This window comes from Garra rufa, chromosome 25, assembly GCF_049309525.1.
Source record: "Garra rufa chromosome 25, GarRuf1.0, whole genome shotgun sequence".
Classification (NCBI taxonomy): domain Eukaryota; kingdom Metazoa; phylum Chordata; class Actinopteri; order Cypriniformes; family Cyprinidae; genus Garra; species Garra rufa.
The window spans coordinates 7864827-7892515 of NC_133385.1; the positions used below are offsets into that span (position 1 = coordinate 7864827).

At 34.4% G+C, this 27689-nt stretch overlaps 2 protein-coding genes across 4 annotated transcripts in view; one reads left to right on the forward strand and one right to left on the reverse strand.

The window, feature by feature from the left end:
* eps8l2 (EPS8 signaling adaptor L2) overlaps positions 1 to 18024 on the forward strand; it is a 38240-nt gene extending 20216 nt beyond the window's left edge. Inside the window, exons 4-19 of one of the 2 annotated variants that reach the window (XM_073831721.1) lie at positions 663 to 812; positions 2533 to 2612; positions 6054 to 6163; positions 6250 to 6314; positions 6459 to 6585; positions 6733 to 6821; positions 7056 to 7130; positions 8191 to 8339; positions 10290 to 10437; positions 10533 to 10567; positions 13725 to 13836; positions 14142 to 14291; positions 14375 to 14423; positions 14503 to 14680; positions 16269 to 16401; positions 16497 to 18024. In XM_073831721.1, the coding sequence (XP_073687822.1) occupies positions 663 to 812; positions 2533 to 2612; positions 6054 to 6163; positions 6250 to 6314; positions 6459 to 6585; positions 6733 to 6821; positions 7056 to 7130; positions 8191 to 8339; positions 10290 to 10437; positions 10533 to 10567; positions 13725 to 13836; positions 14142 to 14291; positions 14375 to 14423; positions 14503 to 14680; positions 16269 to 16401; positions 16497 to 16565 (1719 nt within the window). In that variant the 3' untranslated portion in view covers positions 16566 to 18024. Of the gene's footprint in view, positions 1 to 662; positions 813 to 2532; positions 2613 to 6053; positions 6164 to 6249; positions 6315 to 6458; positions 6586 to 6732; positions 6822 to 7055; positions 7131 to 8190; positions 8340 to 10289; positions 10438 to 10532; positions 10568 to 13724; positions 13837 to 14141; positions 14292 to 14374; positions 14424 to 14502; positions 14681 to 16268; positions 16402 to 16493 lie in introns of both variants that reach the window. The other variant, XM_073831720.1, reaches the window with a different exon arrangement.
* fads2 (fatty acid desaturase 2) overlaps positions 17859 to 27689 on the reverse strand; it is a 29170-nt gene continuing 19339 nt past the window's right edge. For both annotated transcript variants that reach the window (XM_073831722.1, XM_073831723.1), the window contains exons 10-13: positions 22742 to 22838; positions 22585 to 22664; positions 22374 to 22499; positions 17859 to 18429 (exon numbers count right to left, since the gene is read on the reverse strand). In XM_073831722.1, coding sequence (XP_073687823.1) covers positions 18378 to 18429; positions 22374 to 22499; positions 22585 to 22664; positions 22742 to 22838 — 355 coding nt within the window. In that variant the 3' untranslated portion in view covers positions 17859 to 18377. The remainder of the gene's footprint in view (positions 18430 to 22373; positions 22500 to 22584; positions 22665 to 22741; positions 22839 to 27689) is intronic.

Sequence of the window (27689 nt, forward strand, 5' to 3'; positions counted from 1 at the left end):
GCAAAGAAATATTTTTTTTGTCTTGTAATCTTCCATCATAATTTCACTGACGTCATCTAGGCCATGCCTTTTCAGTCAATTCTTTCCCATTGAAAATCTTGGGTTTGTACGTTTTTACCAGTTCAAAACCAGTTTGCATCTTAAATGTTTAGTAAAAATTAAACACACACTTGAGATTGTTGAAATGAGAACCGATTGAAGACATTAGCATGTTCCACACCTGTTCACCAAACAAAGCCTCTTCTAACCCTATGGCCTTGTAATCTGATCCGATCTGGAATAACTGGATAGGGAGCGTTTTATCTGTCCAAATCAATTGTGATCATGATTGCGATTGTGACATCATTATCCTGGTAATGTGTCACCATAAATGCCAACATTACTAGATCTTTGACCTCATTAATGAATATAATCATAGTTTTCATAGTTAAAGGTCATGAGTGTCTTTTCTTTTCAGTTTCTTTTTTGACAATTTCATTCAGAATAAAATACATTCTGAGAAGCATTAACATTCTCAAGTAAATTAATTTAGTTTTTTGAGAATCAGGTTTATAAAATCCAACATATTTTTATCTTTTTTAATCTATTTTTTAACAAGCATTTTAGGGTAAGGTAATATTGATGTTAATTTTAACAGTTTAATTCTCATTTCTTTCTCTCAGGAAGAGCTTGAAAACTTCCCCCTGGTCACTGTCCATCACTGTCAGACGCTGTTGAACCACACCAGGTATCCATCCATCCTTCTGCTCATCTGTCAGGACAGTGAACAACACAAACCAGACATTCACTTCTTTTACTGCGACGAAGTAGAGGTGAGACTCATACAGACTTGTAGATATATACTTTATGAGAAATGTTGCATTCAAAAGAAAGTGCAAAACATACACACTTGACATCCCCCTTTCAGAATCTGCAAAATGTTAAGTATTTTAGCAAAATAAGAGGGATCATACAAAATGCATGTTATTGTTTATTTAGTACTGACCTAAATAAGATATTTCACATAAAATATGTTTACATATAGTTCACAAGAGAAAAAAATAGTTACATTTATAAAAATGACCCAGTTCAAAAGTTTACTTCCTCTTGATTCTTAATACTGTGTTGTTACCCAAATGAACCACAGCTGTGTTTTTTTGTTTAGTGATATTTTTTTAGTCCCTTGCTTGTCCTGAACAGTTAAACTACCCACTGTTCTTCAGAAAAATCCTTGAGGTGCCACAAATTCTTTGGTTTTCCAGCTTTTTTGTGTATTCCCTGCTGAAAAAAAAAACAGCTAAAACCAGCCTAGGCTGGTTGGCTGGTCTTATCTGGTTTAGGGTGGAAGTAGCTGGTTTTAGCTGGTCTTCTGGCCAGGCTGGTTTTAACTGGTGGTCTCCCAGTCTGACCAGCTAAGACCAGCCTGGGAAAGTGGCCAAAACCCCTCTAAACCAGCCTGCTGACCAGCTAAAATCAGGCTGGTTGACCAGCTGAAACCAGTCAACCAGCCTATGCTGGTTTTAGCTGTTTGTTTTACCAGGGCAGCTGGTCTCTCAGCTAAGGAAGTGGTCAAAACCTGTCTAAAACCAACCTGCTGACCAGCTAAAACCAGCCAACCAGCTTAGGCTTAGGTATGATTTTGGGGTCCATCTTTTTACACTGTGGACAACTCATATGCAACTATTACAGAAGGTTCAAATACTCACTGATGCTTCAGAAGGAAACACAATGCATTAAGAGCCAGGGGGGTGAAAACTTTCAGAATTTGAAGATCAGGGTAAATTTAACTTATTTTGTCTTCTGGGAAACATTTAACTATCTTCTGTAGCCTCTGAAGGGCAGTACTAAATGCAGAAAAGATGATATTTAGGCAAAATAAGAAAAATGTACACATCTCCATTCTGTTCAAATTTTTCACCCCCAACTCTTAATGTTTTTTCCTTCTGGAGCATCAGTGAGCGTTTGAACCTGTAATAGTTGCATATGAGTCCCTCAGTTGTCCTCAGTGTGAAAAGATAAACCTCAAATACCATACAGTCATTGTTGGAAGGGTTCAAATACACAAAAATGCTGGACAACCAAAGAATTTGTGTAATCTGAAGGATTTTTCTGAAGAAGAGCAGGCAGTTTAACTGTTCAGGACAAACAAGGGACTCATGAACAACTATCACTAAACAAAAAAAACAGCTGTGGATCATTCAGTTAACAACACAGTATTAAGAATCAAGGGGATGTAACATTTTTAATAGGATTTTCTCTATTCTTTCTCGTGGACTATATGTAAATATCTTTTATGTGAATTATCTTATTAAAATCAGTACTAAATAAACAATAGCATGCATTTTGCTAAAATAATTAACATTTTGCAGATTCTGAAAGGGGGATGTAAACTTTTGACCTCAACTGTACATGGAATTTAATCTCTGAAATTTCCCCCAAATACCTAAATGATTAATAAAAAGATTAAAAATGAACATTTACACCCCTGTAGTATGACAATAAACACTATCGAGAGCTGCTTTCACTGGAAACGTGTGTGTGGTTGTGTTTTAGGCTGAGATGGTTCACGCTGACATTGATAGCGCTCTGGGAGACAACTCACGCGGCAAGAAGATGCGACCGCAGACGCTAAAGTGAGTCCTAGCTCCCTTAGACACCAACACACACTACTGGAGTGGTTTTTAAATAACTAATTACTAGCCAGAATGAATGACACCAAGTTTCACAACACATCTAGCCACTGAACAGACTGTACGTCTACTGACGTCTTAAAGACACGTAACAGGATCAGCTGATAGTAAAGCCACATTTACTTCAAGGTTGCTGTGTGAAATAGTTGTTTATTTATTTAGGGATGCTACAGTATCAGCGCTGGGCTATGGTTACTTGCACATTTGTGTGATTTTCTTTCTTAAATAAAGGTTACAGGGTCATCAGAGATAGTACAGCTATTCACACACACATTAACTCTTTTCCAAACTCTAGTCAAATGTCTACTTAGGCAGCTTAACTAAAACACAACCTTGTGAGTGACCCATGTGAAGCGTGAGGAGAGGTGATTCACAATTGATTTTTTAGTTTGTTAGAGTTAGCATGTTGCTAAGCTAACAAACATAGCATAGACAAATACTGAGTGAAATAGTACATTTTTATTTAGATTAAAGATTTTTCAGAATTGATTTAGCTCCTTTTATAATCAATGATGCCCACATTCTCCACCACCTGAGCTCATCACAATGCATTAAGAGCTTATCTTTGCAAATTATACGTGCTGAAAATGCAAAGCCTGTAATTTGGCTAAAATGAGCAAGCTTTAAAGGCTAAGGTGTTAAGGTAGTTTTAGCTCATTGCTAGGTGGCTCCTAGGATGTTTAATCCTATAAAGCCTACTGTATCATATTTGACACATTTTTAAAGCATCTAATTTGTCAAATTGATCAAAACCTTGCTGAAATACCTGTTTTACACAAATACAACATGCCTTTTGATATCTGATTGATAGTTTATACTTTTCTAGCTGGTAAAGAGCTTTTAAGTATAGTTGTAAAAACATCCTGTTTGAGGTTGTGGTACACGTGCCTTGTTGCTGTAATTTTTATAAAGCAAGCATGAAAATAACATTGTTAGCAATGTTTCAAGATGAACACTTATTGAACTGAGGTAATATTTTTTTAAATAACATGTTAAAATGTGAGTATCGAATATGATCAATCAGGCTTTTGAGGAATGTTTATTTATTCATCTTTCAATTGTTACTGTATTGCATTGTACAATATGCTTCACACATACAAACAATAAAAACTATTGTTTTGTTTTGATTGTTAAACCAAACATTTAAATATCATCTTACTAAGCCATTATTGGGATATTTCTGATGATTTACACTACAGCTATTAGAATTTAATCTTTTTGGGCATGTAAATACCAGAAACAGCAACAAATTGCATATTTTTGCCCCATATTATTAAGGTTATTTTTGTAAACGAAAACTAAAACTAAAACTATTGATCAGAAAACATTTTCGTAAACTGAAATAAAATAAAAACGTAAAAATAAATGAAAAACTAGAACGAAACGAAACTAACAACTTTTATTGAAAAAGTAACTGAAATAAAATAATAATTATCAAAAATAAATAATCGTTTTCGTAATAATTACGTTCTCACCCCATGGTGGAAAAATAAAGACAGCGACCTGAACACCACCTGCTTTAAATTTAGGTTACTGCATCAATTTTAGGCATTTTTTTTTGTAACACAAGCGATCAACCAATATACTAGAGCTGATTAATCTTTAAAGGATAGAGATTCAAACACCCAAGCGATCTCATTTGTAAATGGCAACGATTCCCCGTGTCTATTAAACCTCTGATAAAGTCTTATCGGAACATTCAAATCTGTATTTGCACTGCTGCTAACAGAGAGAGCAGTCATCATATTTATGTAAAAAAAAAAACAGCTTCACAAACAGTCTTTTCAAATACAGTCATTCATATAATCTGATTATAGTCTGATTAAAGATCATAGTTCGGATATAAATATTTCTATAGTAGAGTTCAAAATAGAGCACGTCTTTTGAAAGTAATTGGCGCTACAAGTAACGTTTGTGTCGATTGCATCTTTTCGCCACTAGGTGGAAACAAGTAACTGTAACATTTTTTTATTTGTCATTGAATAGAGAGACTCATTCAAAAACGCAGATTTATCCAGTAATGTATTTGTGAGCAAGTCATTTATTCATTCAAACCACTTTTTCATAAATTTATTCATAAATGATTAATAATTTATTCATAAATGATTAATAATTCATTCAAATGAATTAAACACTTTTAAATATACTGCAGCAATTGATATTTTGTCTCACATTAGTTTGCTTATTTGCTTATTGCCTATTTTAGATGATTTTACATTTTGTCTGAAGATTCAATAAACTGTTCCATTTTAAAAACTTGGACTATTATTTAATACGCCTGGCTTTACAGGGTTAAGGGCACTTCTAGGTGGTTGTTGTGTGGTTGTTAGAGTGTTGCTAGATTTTCATTAGGTAAAACTAACTTGGATTCTTTTTGGTATTGAATGAATTCTGTTTATAAGCAAAATTGCCTGCATTCTCCACCATTTCTTTTAAAATTTTCTTATAATTTACTCACCCCCATGTCATCCAAGAATTAAGGGTTTTGAGGAAAACATTCCAGGATTTTTCTCCATATAGTGGACTTCAGTGGTGGCTAATGGGTCGAAGGTCCAAACTGCAGTTTAAATGCAGCTTCAAAGTGCTTTACAGCTGAGGTATAATGGTCTTATCTAGTGAAACGAAATGAAAATGTATATTCTTTTAAACCACAAATGCTTGTCTGGCACTAGCTCTGCGATGCACATCTAAGACTTTAGGTAATCATGTTGGAAATGTCATGCACGTTCTTCATCTGTGTACTTCGGTTCAAAAAGGTTCAAATCTCATTTTCTCCTCCAACTTCAAATTTCTTGAAAAGGGCATTTGACTTACTTTGCATGTTCGCTTTGTAAACACTGGGTCGGTACTTCTACGTCATGCGTGACCTTTCCAGTGTGATTATGTAGCTAGTGCAAGATGAGCAATTATGGTTAAAAAGTATATACATTTATATTATTTTATTTTTTTAGAAAATGACAGATTGTTTTGCTAGATTAGACCCTTATTCCTCAGCTGGGATCGTGTAGAGCTCTTTTGATGCTGCATTGAAACTAGAATTTGGACTTTCAACCTGTTGATCCCCATTGAAGTCCACTATATGGAGAAAAATCCTGGAATGTTTTCCTCAAAAACCTTAATTCCTTTTAGACTGAAGAAAGAAAGACATGAACATCTTGTATGGCATGGGGGAAATGTAAATTGTCAGGAATGTTTTATTCTGGAAGTAAACTGTTGCCTTCTCAACAAATTATACATGCTGAGAAGGGTAATTTTGGCCAAATTATAAACTTTGCCAAAATGATCCATCTTTAAAGTTGCTAACCACCTTTTAGCCTGCCTTAAAATATTTCCAACGTAGGCTGCTGACTAGAATTTGAAGCAAATGCATTTTCTCTCCATCAGGTTGAACCAAGAAAAGATGAAACGCCAACGGGAGACCATCATCCCGCCTTCTGAGTCTAGAAGTCCTGGTCCTGGGACCAAAGGTCGAGTAGCAGCTGCAGATGTGAAAGGTACCAAACAAACCAATGCAAAATGCCTATATCCTTATGTTTACAATAAATGCATTGATACTAAATATTTTGCGTGTTTGTCTCAGATGAGATGTCAATCCAGGACCCAGAGTCAGATATGAAACTGGCCCAGCGGATCGAGAAGGACGTGGTGAGTGTCTGCGTAACACTAGATATCTACACACACTCACAAAAACACACTCAGTCATTGAGTGTATCAGATTAGTGGTTACATCAGCCCAGACGTAACGCTGTAACTCAGGCCGTGTGTTTTCACTCCGTGTGTGTTGTTCAGCAAATCCTGAACTGCTCACTAGATGACATTGAGATCTTCGTTGCACGTCTTCACAAAGCGGCAGAGGCTTTCGCGCAACTCAACCAGCGCAACAGGAGCAAGAAAAAAATGAAGAGAGGCCCGGCAGGTACATAACACATTTCTTTTAATGCATAATTCATTTATTCCTTCAATAAAGCACTTATTAATGAGTTTATTTATGTTTGGGAAAAAAAAAATGTGTTTAAGTACATGCTTTGCAAAAACAACAACATGATTTTCATGTGTGTTTCAGAGGGAATGCTAACTCTCCGAGCTAAACCTCCATCAGAAGCAGAGTTTATCGACTGTCTTCAGAAGCTGAAACTCTCTTTCAACCTGCTGGTGGGTTTTGAGTTTTAACTGCTGTGGTTTTATTTAAAAGATCATCTGGAATATTTGCACTTGAAACATGCTGAAAGAAAGAACTTAGGATATGTATGCGCAAACTGTAAAAAAAAATGTTGCAGTTGTTTATGTGACTATTTATGTAAGAATTGTTTTATGAATGAAATGCACACAAATTTATTCTGCTGAGTGAGTGAAAGTGTGCTGACAGTCCTTGTGCGTCCTCTACAGGCCAAACTGAAGAAACACATTCAGAACCCCAGCGCTGCAGAACTCATGCACTTCCTGTTTGGACCTCTGGAAATGGTGAGGAACGGAACACATGCACAAAATGAAAACACACTGTGAACTTCTATTGGTTTTATTATGGAAATTAATGATTAGAATTACATCAGATTAAATAAATGCTAATATTTGCACTAAAAGACAAGTTTGTGGATTTAATAAAAAAAATAAAGAGGATTATAAATGCAAATAAAAATATAAATAATAATCCTAAATAAGGGTAATAGATAAATAAATACATTAAAAACACATTTGTGTGTGTGTGTGTGTGTGTGTGTGTGTGTGTGTGTGTGTGTGTGTGTGTGTTTGTGTGTGTTTACCTCTAAATTTTGGGAATTTACCGTAGTAACTATGGCTTATTACAGTTGAGGTCAAAAGTTTACATACACAATTTGACCAAAATAAGAGCGATCATACAAAATGCATGTTATTTTTTATTTAGTACTGACCTGAATAAGATATTTAACATAAAATATGTTTACATATAGTTCATAAGAGAAAATAATAGTTGAATTTATAAAAATGACCCCGTTCAAAAGTTTACATACATTTGATTCTTAATATTGGGTTCCAACCTGAATGATCCAGAGTTGTGTGTGTGTGTGTGTGTGTGTGTGTGTGTGTGTGTGTGTGTGTGTGTGTGTGATATATATATTTTTGTTTTAGTTATACTTGTTTATGAGTCCCTTGTTTGTCCTGAACCATTAAACTGCCTGCTGTTCTTCAGAAAAATTATTTTGTTTGAACTCTTTCCAACAATGGCTGTATGATTTTGAGATCCATCTTTTCACACTGAGGACAACTGAGGGACTATGGATATTACAACTATTACAGAAGGTTCAGATGCTTACTGATGCTCCAGAAGGAAAAACAACCGGGGGGTGAAAACTTTTGAGCAGAATGAAGATGTGTCATTTTTATACTATTTTGCCTAAATATCAAATTTTTTTTTTCATTTAGTACTGCCCTTCAGATGCTACAGAAGATACAAATTCCAAAAGTTTTCACCCCCGCTCTTAATGCATCATAATATGTACACAGCTCTCGATTACAGAAACACTTTGTATGTGTGTGTATTCAGATAATACAAAGTTGTGGCGGTCCCGAGCTGCCGCGTGCGGTCATCTCTCCTCACCTGTCCCGGGACGCTGTGGACTTCCTGAGAGGATGCCTGACCCCCAAAGAGACGACCATCTTTGAGCTGCTGGGAGACGGTTGGACACGGCCCAGGTGATGATTTAACCGCTGTGGATGTGTTACAGGAGTGTGTGCCAGTGGTAAACTGATATATCGAGCTGCCTAATCAGCCAATGTTTGCTCATTTTGAGATGATCAGTATCAGATGATGGTAGTTCCCGCATGTGTGAATCTCAAAATTGACTTTTGAATGGTTAAATAAACAGAATAGGTGTTACTTTTTGCTATGAATTGAGTAAATAGTGTAAAGTTTTTAATTTGAGCTGGTTTGACTAGTGATCAACCTATATGGGCTTTTCTAAAGAATTGATCCAATATCAGAGTTGGAAAAAAAAAAAAAATTCCCAAAAATTTGTATGTATGCAAATTTTATAAAATCCAGAGTACACATTTCTAGTAACTGTGCATGTAATACTGTATTTTCAGAAAGTTTTGGAATATTTGTCCTCTCCTCAAATGTGTCACTACTGAAACACAGTAATAATATTTTAATTAGAAATTTATATTGACCTATTAGGATTTTGCTTACATTTATATTGTAAATATATTTTTGCTATTTTGTGATTTTTTTTTTCCAGAGGTAAATCAATACCATTTACAGTTTTAACAATATTTCAAGTGTGACTTATAAGATTTGTTGTATTTTAATCCAATTTTTTGGCAAAAAGTTGATCATACTGATTTTAAACTTAAGGATTCATTAGGTTGAATATACAATAAAATGAAAACTATCATAACATCTACATCAGTAGTGACAGTAATGTTTTGGTAGCGACCACATCACATTACAGAATTTTAACTTGAATACAAAAACTCTACTAAAAAATTGTTATACACAGCTTTTTAGACTTTTGAACACGTTTACCTGAAAATGATGGGGCCTATCTACTTAAACCTTGGAGCTATGACAGAGGAATATTTCCTGATCATAAATGTAGGGGTGTAGTTAAAATCAGTCTCAGCCAGGGTATGTGAGCGGAGCGGAGTGCGAGCGGAGCGCGGAGTGGAGCGGTGTGATTTTGAATGGAGGGAGGAGCGGATTTTTGAAAAGTCGGAGCGTCGTGGTTTTCACTCGCTCCAAGTGCGCTCCACCATCGCTCCATCATAAGTACAATTCATGCCAACGGTCTGTAATATAACTGCATAATAAGCAGGCATTCACATGTTAAACATTTAGCTTGATAGAGATGGATCACTCAAATCAGAAATAATGTGAATGGACATGAGCGGTAAATTATAGTTCACAAGGATTTAGTTTGTTCCTTCTAGATACTGAATATATTCAGGTGAAAGCCTCATTTAAACATGTGCAGCACTTATTCACACGCAATCGCTGTGACAATAATGCATTAAAACAAATGTAATGGTATCCGATTTCGAATTATCAGAAATCTGTAAGAAATGCAGCGATCCATATGTAAAATAACTGACGAAAATGTAGTTATTTTCATTACAAACCTTGCACTGCATAAAGCAGTAGTTATACTCTTTTAATGCTGACAATGTTATTAGCTTGGTATGTGGTAGGTACAAAGTTTGCACACTATTCCAAACTCTCTTGTTGTTTTAATATGTGTTATGAACAGGACCGTTATATTTAAAACATAAGGCTATTTCTGAATGTTTTGACGCGGAGCGAAGGCGGAGCGGTGTTTCTGATATCAGTGAGCGAGGAGTGGAGCGGGAGCGGAAAATTGTGAACCCGGAGTGGAGCTGGAGAGGAGCGATTATTAAATGCACTGAGCGCGGAGGGGAAATTGTTACCGCTCCACTCCGCTCACATACTCTGGTCTCAGCCAATGGACTAAAACAAACAGTGTTTCGGTAGTGACATTAAAAAAAATGCGGGACAGTTTTTTTTACATAAAGTTTTAAAATTTACAAAGAAACGAAAAATATTGATTGTCTAGACTAGCATCAGTCATTGAAAACTCATGTTTTTATGATGTTGTCTAAGTCTGGGCGTGTCTTTGTGCATCTTAGAGCTGATTGGCCGAAAGAACAGTGCGCTCCTCTGTACGTCCCAAAGTTCCGGAACGGCTGGCAGCCGCCAGTAGAACTGTTCCGCACATCACCGTGGGAGACTGAGAGCGCCAGTGCGCCAATACAGACGGAATACAAGCCCAAAGAGGTGAGACTGATAAAACAGTGCTGAAACACTGTCACAATCTCCTCTATTTGAAAATCTCTTCTCTGTATTAAATGCATCTTTTCCCCATTTTTCAGTTCTATGGATCACAGTCATCACTGTCTTCAAATGGGTGAGTTAGTCGTCAGATCAATATCTCAGTAACTTTGAGGCTTTGAACTATAGTAAAAGCACTTCTTGTTTTCAAAAGGTTAAAGGCAACCTCAGGTATTAAGACTTGTATGGCTTTATATAACGTAAACAATGTCTCTTACTGAAATATGTAGTAGAAAACCCATGAAAGCTTTATGTTATTTTAAAAAATCCACATTGTTTTATACATATTTTGGACTATGGGGGGGGGGTGACATTATTTCGATGACGTCAAATGGCTGCACTCTGTGAACTACTGGCGCTGCCTGTTGCTATTTTTACTGCAACACAACTCACACAAGGAGTCTAAATGCCCCTGGATGTACTGTAGAGTGAAATCCACGCTGAAAAAGCTCCCTTTAGCCCTCTTTTGAATTTTTACAAATCGCTACTTCATCGGAATGGTACGAAACTTGATGACTTTTATGGCAGTCACTATGTGACCATAAAAAATATAAATAATTGTGGACTTGATTTGAAAAAGCTAAATGGTCGTAAAAAAAAAGGTCACACTGTTGGTTGCGGAAATGAATGGGAAACTTACTAAAAAAAAAAATACTAAAATACAGAGATTTTTTTGTGTGTACAATCTACAAATAATTCACAATGCAGAAAAAAGGTGCACGCCCCCCACAAACAGACATATATGAACTAGTGTGACTAACACAAAGCATGTTTTTGCAAATATCTGAAATAAAATCAACAATTCGGCCAAAAATGCAGTAAAAACACAGACACCAAGGAAGTACATCACAAGTACGAAACTCAAACACACTCACACACAGACATACACACTCAACACACTATTATACACACACAAATGAACTGGTGTGGCTGTGACAATATGGCAAAATTCAGCCAGAAGACTCAAATAAGAGGTTGAAATCAGATTGATTAACCTCTGATAAAGCATTCCTGTTCATTTTTGTTGAATTAACCTTTACAAAAAGTTGTCTTTGAAAATGTCTAAATATATATTCAAATCCACAACTTAATAAAAATATGACTTTATGTCTACAAACCATTAGAGAATTTATATGCCTTTTATATAGGAATCTAGTGGTAATTTGATTTTAAAGGCGTTGACTCTATTTTAACATGAAATACTGTCATAATTAAAAAGCAATTTTATTATTTTCAATAGGAAAAAATTGCTTATAATTCTTCCATAAATATTCATTAATACCATGAAATTCTCTTAAAATACAAAAATAAACTAGAAAAATTATTATAGAACAAAAATATATTACTGATTTTACTGAAAATTAAAAGAAAAAGTTACATTTCAGGTGTACGGTCACTTTTGTACGCGAACAACACAAGTGTGACCCCCAAATGAACAATACCAGAGGGTTAGTGGATGCGGCATCATGACAAGCGTTGGCATGTTTACATCCTGGCAGAATAGCATCTAGTGTTTCTTGTCTTTGCCGTTTGTAAGCTCTTTCAGTAGCTGTGATCTACTAAAAGCATCAAAGGCATCAGGGCTAAAGTGGAGAGAACAAAGACGCAGGTCTTTAGGAAGTTTTATTCTTACACAGGCATCCTTCCAATTCTTTTCTCCTCTTCTTATCACTTGGAAAGCAGTGAAGACTTGCATCGCTTCTCCCGAAAATTACAACCAAAAGCTGCGCATCATATCAGTATTTTATTTTCTGTGTTGTGGTAAAAACAGCAACAGGCAGCACCAGTAGCTCACCAAGTGCAACATTTCACTTCATCGAAATAGTCCAAAATATGTATAAACGATTTGCATTTTTTAAATATACTAACTCTTTTGTTGGTTATCTACTACATATTTCAGTAAGAGAGATTATTTACATTATATTAAGCCATTTTAAAAATCCATTTTCTCTGAAAGTTCAAGTTAGGGTAGTTTTATTATAGAGATTATAAACACAACAAGGCTGTGAAAGACGCAAAATAATGTCGCAGACCACCTCTGGTCCCATTTAGCCATTTGTAAGTACAAGCTATAAAATCAAGGAGGTAATACTGATGTATTACATTTTAAAAAATAAAATGTGAAAATATCTTGAGTTTATGTTACACACAAACCTTATTTCAGACATTTAACGCAAAATCCGATTAAAAAAACCTATTGATTTTGAGACGATGGAACCAGAAGTGCTAAAATACTAACTCGTTTTGGAATTTTGGCCTACAAAAATACAGAATGTAGCATATTTGATATTAAATGGCAAGATTTCTTTTCATTTTCATTAATTATTCTAAAATCATTGTCAATAAACAGCAGGTCCTCATTGTGATAACTTGCCCCTTTAAATGTGACAATTCTGTGTGAAATTTTTTGCGAATTGTGTCATTTCAACTAAAATTTCTATCTAAATGGTTTAGGAATAAACCAATATGTCAGGTTATGGCAATATGTCACATGTGATTTTATTGGTTACAATTTTATTGGGCCAAAACTGTGTTCCACGAATTGACGAATTGAGAGTTGTGACCTATTTTTACAAGTTTGCATCACCCTGGTTCCCTTGTCAAAAACCCGATAGGATTTTTCCATTTGGCTCTTGGATTATTGCAGAAAATAAGCTCTGTGGCCAACAAAACCTTATGATTCTCACACGTTAATCATCATAATCACTTTTGCCTGAATACAAATGGCAAATGTAAAAAGCTAAACATAGGCTATAAATAATTCTAAAATCATTGTCAAAAAACAGCAGGTCCTCATTGTGATAACATTTAGCCACTTGTAAGCATCCGCCTTTTTCAAGACAAGTAAAAGCTTTCAAAATCAAGGAGGTAATACTGATGTATTACATTTTATAAAATAAAATGTGAAAATATCTTGAGTTTATGTTAAACACAAACCTTATTTCAGACATTTAACGCAAAATACGATTAAAAAAACCTATTGATTTTGAGACAATGGAACCAGAAGTGCTAAAATACTAACTTGTTTTTGAATTTTGGCCTACAAAAATACAGAACATAGCATAGCATATTAAATGGCAAGATTTCTTTTCATTTTCATTGATTATTCTAAAATCATTGTCAATAAACAGCAGGTCCTCATCGTAGCAAATGGCTCCTTTCACTGTGACAAAATGCTGAATAACATTTGAAGATTTTTTTATGATCAGCTTGTTGCACTCATGTTTTTTCAGGTCCTTCTCGATGACTCCTCCTACTACTCCTCGCAAATATGCAAAGATCCGCTACCACTTTGTGGCACGTAATGCAAACGAGCTGTCGGTGCTTCAGGACGAGATTCTGGAGGTACAAAGAATGTGAAAAATCACATTTAACATCTCAAGTGCTTCTCAAAGTCAGTGATGACATTCAATTGAGTTTGAGAATTGAGCTCGTAATTTTGAGTTTCTCAAATCAGTCTCAAATTGTGCCAACAAACCAAGGTCTTAAAAGTCAGAGATGTCATTATGAACTCTCAGCAAATTTCCAAAAGTTGAGCTCGTCTGAGCTGCTATACACATTCATTTTATAGCTTTATGCTCTTACTTTGACCAAACTCTTTGACAAAAACAAGTTGTGTTACGAAGGAACTAATGGCTGTGTGTTTGAAGGTGTTGGAGGACGATAAGCAGTGGTGGAAGTTGAGGAACCGAAGCGGCCAGGCGGGATACGTGCCCTATAATATCCTGGATGTGATAAAACTGGACGACCCTCATGCTATGATTGAGCCACCGTACAGTCCAGGAGCACCTTACAGTCCGGTAAACCTATTTACACACTAAAACAAGACGTTTTTGATCACTACAAATACTAATCATTTTGTCTTTTTGTTGCTCTCACACAGCCATACCGAGGACAGTCGCCCTCCGGCTCACTGGGCAGTGACAAAGACGGTGAGTTATATGTTGAATATGATCAGAAGTTGTCATTTAGAAGTGTGTATTTAACGTGTTTCTCCATCACTGTTCTCAGGTCACAATCATCAGATGGACAAAGTGAACGACGAGCTGCTCATGTTGATCAGCGGGAATAAGACGCATCAGCCCCAGAGGAACTTTAAGGTGGTGCGTCAGTCGGCCGTCCCGCTGAACTTTGACTCCAGCCCGGCTGAGGTCACTATCTGGCTCAGTGCCAAGGGCTTCTCCAAACCGTGAGTTGAATCAAATGTTTTTACAGAGAACTCCTTAAGTCTTTTAAACCAGTATTGTCAAAGTACAGACTTCAGTACTAGTCGCTACCGGAATTTTAAAAGGGTGAATACTTTTGACAACAATATTCTAAACTATGTCCATATATATATACACACACACACACACACACACACACACACATATATATATATACAGTATATACTCTATATATTTATATAACTCTGAGAAAAAATATAAAAATAAAAAGAATGTATTTAACTAAGAACTTAGTAGAAATGCTATAATATTAAAAGAAAATGAATAAATTAAAATATTTTTTACTGAAAAGCATTCTAAACAGAAAATGTATTCAAATATTTTTCTGAGAACTCCTAAACTACGAAAAATATATATATATATAAAAGAAAGAAAAAAAATATATATATATTATTTATTTATTTATTTTTGCTGAAAACTCAAGCATTCTGAAATATTTGTCAGAGAACTCATTAAGCCTTCTAGATAAAAAAATTTTAGTTAAAAAAATTATAAAATAGAATTTTTTTTTTAAATTATTTTTAAAAAGTATATATATTTATTTATTTATATATATATTTCTACTTAGAATTCATTAATCCTACACTGTAAAATAAACAAAATAAAATATTTTTTTTCCTGAGAACTCATTAAGCCTTCTAAACTATGAAAAGTGTTTTTAAAATAGCACACGTATTTTCACTTCATCCTAAACTGAAATAATACAGTTATAATAAAAAATACAAATAAAATAAAAAAATATTTTCTGAGAATTTATGAAGCCTTCTAAATTATGAATAATTTATTAACAATATTTTTTTTCCTGAAAACTCAACTGAAAAATTTATTCAAATATTTTTCTGAGAACTCATTAAGCCTCCTAAACTATGAAAAATGTATTGCAATAATTTTTTGCTGAAAACACAAGAGCATTCTGAACTGTAAAATGTATTAAGCTCATTAAGCTTTCTAGATGGTAAAAATTATTTAAAAAAGAATTATATAAAATGTATTTCTACTTAGAATTCATTAATCCTACACTGTAAAATAAAAAATAAAAAAATTTCCCTGAGAACTTGATAAGCCCTCTAAACTATGAGAAATGTATTCAAAAATATAAAATAATTTATTTCTTAGAAAAGATAAAATGTATTTTTACTTAATTGATTAATCCTACACTGAAAAATGTAATAAAATATATATATATATATATATATATATATATATATTTTGCTTTCTGAACTGTAAAACTGATTAAAATATATTTTGTCTGAACTGAACGTTTTTGACTTAGAATCCTCAATCCTCAATTTAAATAATAATAAAAAAAAAAATATTGAAATAAAAATAATAGAAATAGTAAAAAATAATAATCAGCAAAAAACACAAGTCGCAACAGGACATGGTTTATTCTTATTTTTTTTTTTTTTATTATAGCCAATAGCCTTTAGTTGGAAAACATACTCGACATCTTGTCCAATGGATGAAAGCTTAAAAAAGGGTCTTTAAAAAAACTAACATAATTAAGAATGATAAAATTGAGAAATAATCTTCTGTCTCTCTGTCTGTCAGGACGGTTGACCGTCTGGGCATCCTGACCGGAGCTCAGCTCTTCTCTCTGAATAAGGATCACCTGAAGACCGTGTGTGGAGACGAAGGATCTCGAGTCTTCAGCCAGATCACCGTCCAGAAAGCACAACTAGAGGTCAGTGACATGTCACACACCATAGATGTACTGCTAAACTGTGGACCAAACATCGTGAAACTCTTCAACTTGTCTTTTTCTCTCTCTGTCAGAAGAGTCGAGGAGAATCAGAACTGCAGGAGATTCTCAATAAACAGCAAGAGAAAATTGCATCTGCCTCCTAAACAGACATGGACTGTCAATCAAACGGTCACCTGGCAACAGCAACCGTCAACCAAACCCACCAATGAAATTCAAAGACAGATTCTGCCACATCGCCGACCAAACGTCTAATCCAATATCTTTTTTAATTGTATATTTATTGTTGGTGCTTTTTATTTTTAGTGTACGTACGGAGCTTATCGTAATTTATCCACATACGCTATCCACATTAGCTTATACAACTCTCTATTGCATGAAAACAATGTATCGGTGAATCTCATGAAAACAGTACAGGTCACTTCAAAATTCAAATAAAAGATGATGAAGGATAAAAATAAGACTCATTCAACTTATTAAAATAAAAAAAAAATACATTTGACTAAGAACTTAAGCCTTCTAAATCAAGAAAAATATTGAAAAAAATAAAAAAAATTTTTACCTAGAACTCATCAAGCCTTCTAAACTCTGAATAATTTATTAAAATAAAACTAAAATGTTCAAATAAACTAAAACTCAAGCCTTCAGAACTAAGAATATACAAAAATAAATAGGAACATTTTTTGGTATTTTTGCATTTGTCATTTTTTATGTCACACAATTGTTTGAAGTAATGCAGATTTAGCATTTTCTTTTTGAGTTTATGTGATTCTAAATGATTAAAAAAGCAGAAATAAAAAATAAGCATAATGAAAAGTAGTACAATGACTTGTCGCCTTAAAATAAAAAAGTAATTAAAAAAAGAAAATCTATTTTTGGTTATTTTTGCATTTCCATGTCATTTGATCCACTTTTTTTGCACACATTTAGAGTTTTTGTAATTTTCACTGATTCCTTGAAATGAAAAACTATATCAGCATAAATGAAAAGCAATATCATTTCTAAAGTGTATAAATATTTTACAGCTTCAAAACATTTTGTTTTAATTTGAGGCGAAATGCAATATGTATAGTGCGAAAATTCTACATTTTAAACAAAATATGCATCTTTGCGGTTAAATGTGACCCGTGCATGTTGTTGACAGGTGAGACTCACTGTGTTCATAAGATTGAGTGGAGTGAAAGATTTCTGGGGTTTGATGTACGATTACATGTCGTTGGTTTTTGACAGGAACAGAAATGTAAATAATGTGCTAAATTCAGTCTCATATATATCCTGACGCTCATCCTTATGACGAATGAAGCGAGAACCGTAAACATAGCTGGATTCATGCATGTTTTTCTTCAAGTGTTTTTAATTTGTATAAAGATGTTGATCTTTCAGTATATGCTTCAATCACAATAGAGACACTCTTAAAAAAAAAAAAAAACAGACACAGATAAGGTTTAATCAGTTTAATCGGATACCTTAGTAGAAAATCAAATTAATTGTCAAGTACAACCTCCTAGTATTATCCTCTGCTAGTTTCTCCAAATGTTATTTATATAAAAAAAAAGGAAAAATCACTGTATTGTAAAAATTTAAGAAATAAAGTGAGTACTAAAAGATTGTGCCTCGGAAATTATTCTCAAACATTTTGAACGCATTTAGCAAATCTAAATATCAGCGATTGTAATCCAGCAATCACACAACTTTCAGGTACATTCATGCACGTTCGTGTACCTTCGGATACATCCTGTATTAGGAGAGAAACTCGCGTCTCTGATCAGTCTCTTTCAAACACATTCAAAGTGCCACAATTACCCATCAAATATCAAAAACAAAAGTGCTATGCGTCATTTTAGCAATCTTATTGACTGGCCTTTTAGTTACACGACTTTTTAATGTCTAGCCTCTGACATGCTTGCTCTGATTGGATTCTGCTCTTTTAATTTTTTTAAGGAAATAGAAGTGAGGCTTTATTTGTTGAGGTATGCATCCAGCCAGAGTTCTCCAGATTTTTCCAAAGACCTGCGAAGAGAGTAATGGCGCAGTTAGTGCTGAGGCACAAAATATGGATAAGTATGAATCATTCATATATAGATGATTCCTTGGTAAACGTCACACTAATATCCTGTTGTGTGCAAAAACTGGGTACATCTTTTGTGTTTGAAGTTAAATTGACCCACGTTAGTTTCCATGCAATTTGCACACAAATAAATCAATAAATACACTATGAAATACACTAAAAATTTACATAAACCCAGAAACCCCCTATTATAGCTGGTTTAAAGAACAAGGTTTTTATAGTTCTGTCATGACAACTCTCTGAGTGATTGGCATGGTAATGCACATGACAGTGTTTATGTATTTGGTCTTGGCGGAATAGATCTGCTATGCTTCTGCTCCGAGTACCGAGACTTGCTACTCCCAAGATATCCACAACATGTTGCTGTGAGCATGTAAGAAATACTGCTGCTGCATATATAACATACATGGAAAAATCCCCATATTGCATACAGGAATCACCTCGTAACAGATCTAGACAGGTGGAGCTGGGGAAGGTGAAGGGTTTTTGAGCATGCTGCAAACTGCTACTACAAGCGCTAGTCGTATATTCTCTCATACTGAGCACTGGATGTTCAACATGGCATCTCATGGTAAAGAACTCTCTGAGGATTCAAGAATTAGAATTGTTGATCTCCACAAAGATGGCCAAGGCTATTAGAGGTTCAGTAACACCCTGAAACAGAGTTACACTAGAGTGGACAGGGTCATACAGAGGTTTTGTTCTGTGCGTCAGGTGCAGAACCTGGCTTATAAAAAACCAAAACAGATGCATGAGTGCTACCAGCATTGTTTTAAAGGTTGCAGAAGTAGAAGGTCAGCTTGTCAGTGCTCAGACCATACGCCGCACACTGAAACAAGTCGGTTTGCATAGGCGTCATCCCACAAGAGCCGCTTTTCCACTGTCGGGCCAGTGCGAGCCAGTGCTAAGAGCGTGCCGGGCGGGGCCAATGGCCTCGAGTCGCAAGCACTAAGGCCAAAAGTAAGCTGCGTTTCCACTATCGAGCCAGTAGCCTCGCGGTGCAAACCTAAAGCCCGCCCTTTACACACCTCATTGGATCTAACGTCACGAAACCCCTCCCCTTTCAGCGGGGAGATTGAAAGTAAGTCAGGTAGGCCACCATAGTGTGATTATCGAACGAACAAAATGGAGAGAGCCGAAGCGGCTGTTTGTTTGCTCCTTTTGGTTTTTTCTTGGTGGAAGATGAGGCAGCGAAACCCAGTTGCGAAGATGGAAGCTTATGTTAGCTGCAAGGCGAAAAAAGAACAATACAGCGACATGGAAACCGGATACAGCGAATGCAGAAACGCCTAGTAATGTTGGTGATGTCTGTTCTGATGCAAGAAATGCTCTGCAACAGTTGTTAATGCAGCAGCAATATTTGTAATATATTACATAAGCTTTGTTTTTATGACCTATACACAAATCTTCGTCTAACTTTGTATCACATAAAACAAAATGTTGCAAACTATCTACACACTACTGCAAAAAATAACGACACAGTTGTACTTCTAGTATAATCTTTTATGCCTTTATTTAGGTACAGATACAGTGTATGTTAACTTGTTATCAAGGTGTGTTGGTGAGTTTTTGAGGGGTTTCTTTGGACGTTGTCCTCCTACTTATACATCAGATCTCATTTTTATAGGATCTTACTTGCATTTATCCAAATTTAAATAAGAGTATACTCATCAGACATGCGTTTAAATAATGTTTTCATCACATAGTTGTCTGTAACAACAGTTAATGGTGCAACTATTAATATAGGACCTGATTTACACAGGACACAAAAGGTGCCCCATCAGATAACCATTTAAGTAATGTGCCCATCAAAACGGCATAGATTTCCATATCAATATCTGCCTAATGTAAGTGTCTTTTCTGCATGGGCACCGCTCTGTCCATTGTGCGTTTTTATGGCTTTGTACTGCGCCCGCAATTTCTTGATATTAAGCTTTGCGAGTTTAGCAGCTATGTATTTTATCACGTCTTCGCTTCTGCAGACGCCGTCAAACTGGCATTGTACATTGTCCTCTGCCCAAATACTCAGAAGAGTCCTGGTATTTTCCACAGACTAGTACTGACGATTCTCCATTTTAAGTTTTTGAGTTCTTTGCACGACGTAATACAGCGAAATGCGCATCTTATCGCAGACACACTTTTACCTGACTGCACGCTTATCGAAACATTGCATAAACTCCGCCTTTCACTTTGACCACGCCTCAAGCCCCAGCTGGCCCGCTTTGGCCCAAGGATTTCGTCGGGCCGAAAAACCCGGGCCATTGGCCCTGAGGAAGCACCGACGAGGCACGATCAGGCCCCGGAAGTGACAGTGGAAACGCGACTGGCCCTGGCACGCACTACCACGCCCGCTTTTGGCCCGACAGTGAAAACGCGGCTAAGGAAGCCTTTTCAGAAGCAGGCTCACAAGAAAGCTCACATACAGTTTGCTGAAGACAACCTGTCCAAGAGCATAAATTACTGGAACCATGTCCTGTGGTCTGATGAGACTATAAGTTATACTTGTTTGGCTCAGATGGTGTCCAGCATGTGTGGCGATGCCCTGGTGAGGAGTACCAAGAAAAAAGTGTCTTGCCTACAGTCAAGCATGGTGGTGGTAGCATCATGGTCTGGGGCTGCATGAGTGCTGCTGGTGCTGGGGAACGGCAGGTCATTGATGGAAACATGGATTTCATTTTGTACTGTACATTCTGAAGCAGAACATGAAATCTTCCTTCTAGAAACTAGGCTGAATGGCAGTTTTCCAACATGATAATGATTTCCAACACACCACCAAGAAATCAACTGCCTTGCTGAGGAAGCTAAAGTATGTCTCCAGACCTGAACCCTATTTAGTATCTGTGGGGCATCTTCAAGCACAAGGTGGAGAAGCACCATGTATCTAACGTCCAGCAGCTCTTTGAGGAGTGGAAGAGGATCCCAGCAACAACCTGTGCAGCTCTGGTCAATTCCATGCCTAGCAGGACTAAGGCAGTGCTAGATAACAATGGTGCTAACATAAAATACTGACTATTTGGACACAGTTTTGACAAGTTCACTTTTGTTGCCAGCTATTTTGACAATAATGGCTGTATGTTGAGTTATTTTCAGAGGACAGTAAATCTATATGAACATCCAGTGGTCAGTATGAGAGAATTGTACTTAAAGCACCCATTTTTTACTGCTCTAATACAAGATATACAACTTTGTATGGTCCTTTCAAGCAGACAAAAACATAAACATGATGAATAGGACATTTATGTACGTAAATCTATACTGCTATACAAACTGCACACTGACTACTCTAAAATATATCCAAGTTTCATTTCTATAGTATTGTCTCTTGAGAAGATATACTAAAATTGTTGCTGAAATGTGAGGGGTGTACAAACTTTTGTGAAATACTGTAGCATCTAACATTTTTTGTACTTGGTGTAATTAGTATTTACTGTTATTTGTACTTCCTCTGCCTTATTGTTTTAGTAAAGAAACAGTGACTTTTCTTTGGATGGTTCAGAAGAAAAGTCTCAATTTTGATAAAATTTTTAATCACAAATTTCAAAATTTCTTATGTATACCATATTTGACCGTTTTAAAGCAAAAAAGGGCTGATAGCTGAGTGTTTTTCAAAGCACTGACTTTTGGCAAATTGCATGGAAACCAACTGGGGTCAAGGAGTCAATATGACCCAAACTAAATTTGTCCAACCTTTTCAAAATACATCCATGTTGAAACTTTGCATGCAAATTCATGACGTTAAGTGACAAATATTTAGCAAATTTCAAGAAGAAATAAACATGTTAACTACTATTTCAAGCAGTTTGAGTCAAATTAACTCCAACACAATGGAAGCCTGATATTTGTGAAGGTGAAACTGAGATTTTAGGTGTGCGACTGTGCGTCATACCTGACAATGTCTGCAAAGGCCTCATACAAGGATTTCTCTTCGTACTTGACTCCGTATTTATCACACAACGCTCGCACGCGTGGAGCGGCGCGCCAGTAATTGTGCCTAGGCATCGTGGGGAAGAGACTGGCACAAGAACAAAGTGTAGTTATGAAATGCCAAAGATACACTGAAGACATATTCGCACTGAAAGTACTTGTGTTTTTCTTACTGGTGCTCGATCTGAAAGTTGAGGTGTCCACTGAACCAGTCGTTGAAGGCGGATTGCTCGATGTTACAGGTTGCAACCAGCTAAATGACAGAAATGCATAAAGTTGGCAAGCTAGAATGACTTAAACCCAGTGCAGCTGTGACGGTTCTGAATTTACCTGCATGTTAAGCCAGTCGTGGTTTTTCTCATAGTCGATGTTCATGGGGATGTGGCTCATCTGGGTCACCCACACGAACCAGTGACTCTCCAGGAACCTGCGGCCCACAGAAACACCACAATTATGTTGCTTTAACCTAACCAGGGGCTTAAACTGTATCTCAAACTATTTTTTGTGAAATGGTTATATTATGTACACAAGTACATTATTAATTGTAAATCACCCAAAGGCAAAGCTAAAGTCTGCATAAATGGTTCACTATAACTTCCAGATTAAAGAGTATTTAGTACAATTCTTTGTAGGGCAAAAATCATAAGCTATGTTGAAATATATATTTTTTGAGTATCAGATGGTAAAACCATGGTGCTTTTTATATATGGGTAGTTGACATACCTATTTTTACATATTTCATCTAAAATAGGAAGAACATTTTAAAAAAAATAATAATAATGTGGAAATCAGTGATTAGTGATGCACCAAATGTTCGGCAACCAAAAATATTCGGTTTTGGCTGAAACGGTTTTGAAGGGTGGCAATGGGAACATTTAATTAATGCTTCTGACGTTGCATTTTGACTATTTCATGCACACTACGTGGATAAACTACAGCAGGTAACACTGTCACCTTTGTGGACACTAATGATGTGTTAACAATATCGATTTCTCCCTTTTTAATAGATTTTTTTTTTATTGTCGTGATCTTTTGGCCAGTGCTTTTAGTTGGTATGCATGTCAATAAAACAGCTTGTTTATAAGGTCGCAAAAGCTCAGGATAGCCATTTAATGTCCAAAGCTCAATAGTCCACTAGAAAAAAAAAAGCATTTTGATAAATACATGCACTACATTGCATATGCTTTAGAATTTATATAACCTTGTAGTAATGTCTTCATTATCTAATGTCTGTTCAAATAAATCTGTTCCACAATTTGCCGTTATATTTTTGTCCTGACCTTCAATTGTGTTCAATTAAAAACCAAAACATTCCCAAAAAACGCTGCACAAACAAGGCACTTTCTAAATGGTGGCAGCAGTGGTCTACACAGTGTCAGAGGACTGAACTGAGATCAGTGAAGTCAAACATACTTCCAGCTCACTGCAAAAACTTCTGCAACTTCTCAGAGGTCAAAGTACATGTATTTCTTTGCTTTAACAGCATGTTGCACATTGAGAGATTAAATAAAATGTTTGTACTTTTAAGCATCAATTTTTACGACAGCATTTTGGTGCCATGTTAAAAAAAGAATATTTTTTTTCGAGAATAAAGTCTAAATGTTTCGAGAATAAAGTCAAAATGTTTCAAGAATAAGCTCAACACTAAGTATGAAGTCGAAATGTTTCAAGAATAAAAGGTATTTTAAAAATAAAGTTGACATTTCGAGAATAAAGTCGGAATGTTTAGAGAATAACGTCAAAATTTTTTCGAGAATAAAGTTGAAATGTTTTTTAAAAAATTAAGTAGAAATTTTTCTAGAATATAGGTCGAAATATTTTGAGAATAAAGACGAAAATACGAGAATAATGTTTAAATGTTTTAAGAATAAAATCTAAATGTTTCGAGAATAATGTTGAAATGTTTTGAGAATAAGTCGAAATGTTTCAAGAATAAAGTCGAAATATTTGGAGAATGAAGTGACCATTAAGAAAAAAGTAGAAAAGTTTTGAGAATAAAGTTGAAATGTTTCAGGAATAAAATAGAAATTATGAGAAAAATCTCGAAAAAGCTAACGTTAAAGATATAATGTTTAAATGTTTTGAGAATAAAGCCACAATTACGAGAAAAATGTTGAAATGTTTCGAGAATAAAAGTTGAAATGTATTATCTAAATTATTATTAGTTGTCAAGCTACAGCGTATCTCCACATCTTTGGAATACAGACCCAGTCTGAGCCATTTGCATGCGCAAAAGGCTAGAATATACTCTCAAAATAATATAACTTTAATCTTGTGATTGCGATTTTGACTTCATTCTCATAATATTTAAAATTTGTTCTTATTTCAACTGTATTCTCGAATTACTATGACTTTAATTTAGCAATCTTAGATTTTTTTTTAAGGCCACTAAAATGCAGTCTTATTTTTTTATTTTTTGTCACATCACAGGAGTGTTTAAAATTTAACTACTAATGGGGAAATAAAGTACTTAAAAATGAAAGGAATAAACTTAAAAAAAAACTTTAAGCACAAACACACACACACAGACACTTTCCAGTTCATTCATATAGTTTTCCATCCACATTCATATATTTTTTGTTTGTTCTTTTGGTGACTCTGACATGATATGAACATGCAACATTCATATAAATCTAACCAAAAGTGTTGCAAATAAAACGGTTTTTGTTTTATTTGCATATTGAAATAAAATTAAAACTCCCTGACATGAGGGCCATTACAAAAAGGTAAAAAAAATGGTGGATTCCACAGAAAACAATACAAAATAAACTTTCTTCTTTCTTTCAAAGACTGATAAAGATATCTCTGGTTACAAGACCGACTAAAGATCCTCCTGAAAGTAATAAACTCAAATAGAACTTCATAAAACAAAAGAGAAGAGGACAAAGAAACTATTATATCACTATATAGCAGGGAAAAGGGAAATATAGACAAAGGATTTGAAGAAAACACTCTGTGACACTGTGATCTGACTATCAAAGAATTAAACACTGATCCATCACACAGCTTTATAACCTCTTACACACTTGCAGCTGTGAGCAATCAGTGCTCCTGTGTTCTGATTGGTGCAGGCGAAGTAGGCGATCAGATTGTTCATTGCCCACCCCTCTCTCTCTCATGTTGACTTCTTTCTTACTTTGATTTTTATCATAGTACTGCATAATTATATTCATATACAAAGGTTTAAATAATAATAAAAATACTAAAGGTACTACTATGGTAAATGTTATTAAAAACCCTGACAGTACTAAGATAATTTTTGGTAAGTGAAGGAAAAGCCTGGTACTACATGGCACATGGGCAAACATCCATGGTACTACCTTAGTACCATGTGAAACTTAAAATAAAGTTGAAATTATTAGAATAATGTTGAAATGTTTAGAGAATAAAGTTTGAAATATTTCAAAAATAAAGTTGACATTTCAAGAATAAAGTCAAATGTTTTGAGAATAAAGTCAATTATTTTTGAGAATAAAGTTGAAATGTTTCGAGAATAAGGTTGAAATGTTGCAAAAATAAGGTTGAATATTTTTTTGAGAATAAAGTCAGATTATTTTTGAGAATAAAGTTGAAATGTTTCAAAAATAAATTCTAAATGTTTTGAGAATAAAGTCGAAATGTTTCAAGAATAAAGTCGAAATGTTTTGAGAATAAAGTCAAATTATTTTTGAGAATAAAGTTGAAATGTTTCGAGAATAAGGTTGAAATGTTGCAAAAATAAGGTTGAATATTTTTTTGAGAATAAAGTCAAATTATTTTTGAGAATAAAGTTGAAATGTTTCGAGAATAAAGTCAAAAATATGAGAATAATGTTGAAATGTTTCGAGAATAAAGTCGAAATGTTTCAAGAATAAAGTCAAAAATATGAGAATAATGTTGAAATGTTTCGAGAATAAAGTCGGAATGTTTTAAGAATGAAGTCGAAATGTTTAAAAAATAATAAAAATTACGAGAATAATGTTGAAATGTTTCGAGAATAAAGTCGAAATTTAAAAAAAAATAGTAAAAATTATGAGAATAATGTTGAAATGTTTTGAGAATAAAGTCGGAATGTTTTGAGAATGAAGTCGAAATGTTTAAAAAATAATAAAAATTATGAGAATAATGTTGAAATGTTTCGAGAATAAAGTCGATATGTTTCAAGAATAAAGTAAAAAATATGAGAATAATGTTGAAATGTTTCAAGAATAAAGTTGGAATGTTTTGAGAATGAAGTCGAAACGTTTCAAAAATAGTAAAAATTATGAGAATAATGTTGAAATGTTTCGAGAATAAAGTCGATATGTTTCAAGAATAAAGTAAAAAATATGAGAATAATGTTGAAATGTTTCAAGAATAAAGTTGGAATGTTTTGAGAATGAAGTCGAAACGTTTCAAAAATAGTAAAAATTACGAGAATAATGTTGAAATGTTTCGAGAATAAAGTCGAAATGTTTCAAGAATAATGTCAAAAATATGAGAATAATGTTGAAATGTTTCGAGAATAAAGTCGAAATGTTTCAAGAATAATGTCAAAAATATGAGAATAATGTTGAAATGTTTCGAGAATAAAGTTGGAATGTTTTGAGAATGAAGTCGAAATGTATAAAAAATAATAAAAATTACAAGAATAATGTTGAAATGTTTCGAGAATAAAGTCGAAATGTTTCAAGAATAAAGTCAAAAATATGAGAATAATGTTGAAATGTTTAAAAAATAATAACAATTATGAGAATAATGTTGAAATGTTTCGAGAATAAAGTCGAAATGTTTCAAGAATAAAGTCAAAAATATGAGAATAATGTTGAAATGTTTCGAGAATAAAGTAAAAAATATGAGAATAATGTTGAAATGATTCGAGAATAAAGTCAATTTTTTTCAAAAATAGTAAAAAATATGAGAATAACATTGAAATGTTTCGAGAATAAAGTCAGAATGTTTTGAGAATGAAGTCAAAATGTTTCAAAAATAGTCAATTATAAGAATAAATTCGAAAAGTTTCAAAAATAAAGCCGACATTTTGAGAATAAAGTTGAAATGTTTTAAGAATAAAGGTCAAAATGTTTAAATGTTAAAATTTTGAGAATAAAGTTGGAATGTTTTGAGAATAAGGTTGAAATGTTGCGAAAATAAGGCTGAATATTTTTTTGAGAATAAAGTTACATTATTTTTTGAGAATAATGTCGAAATACTTCGATTTTAAATAAAAATCAAAATGTTAAAAAAAATATTATTATTATAATAATAATAATAATAATTATTATTATTATTGACAATGACAGAGTGATCAGATAGTACG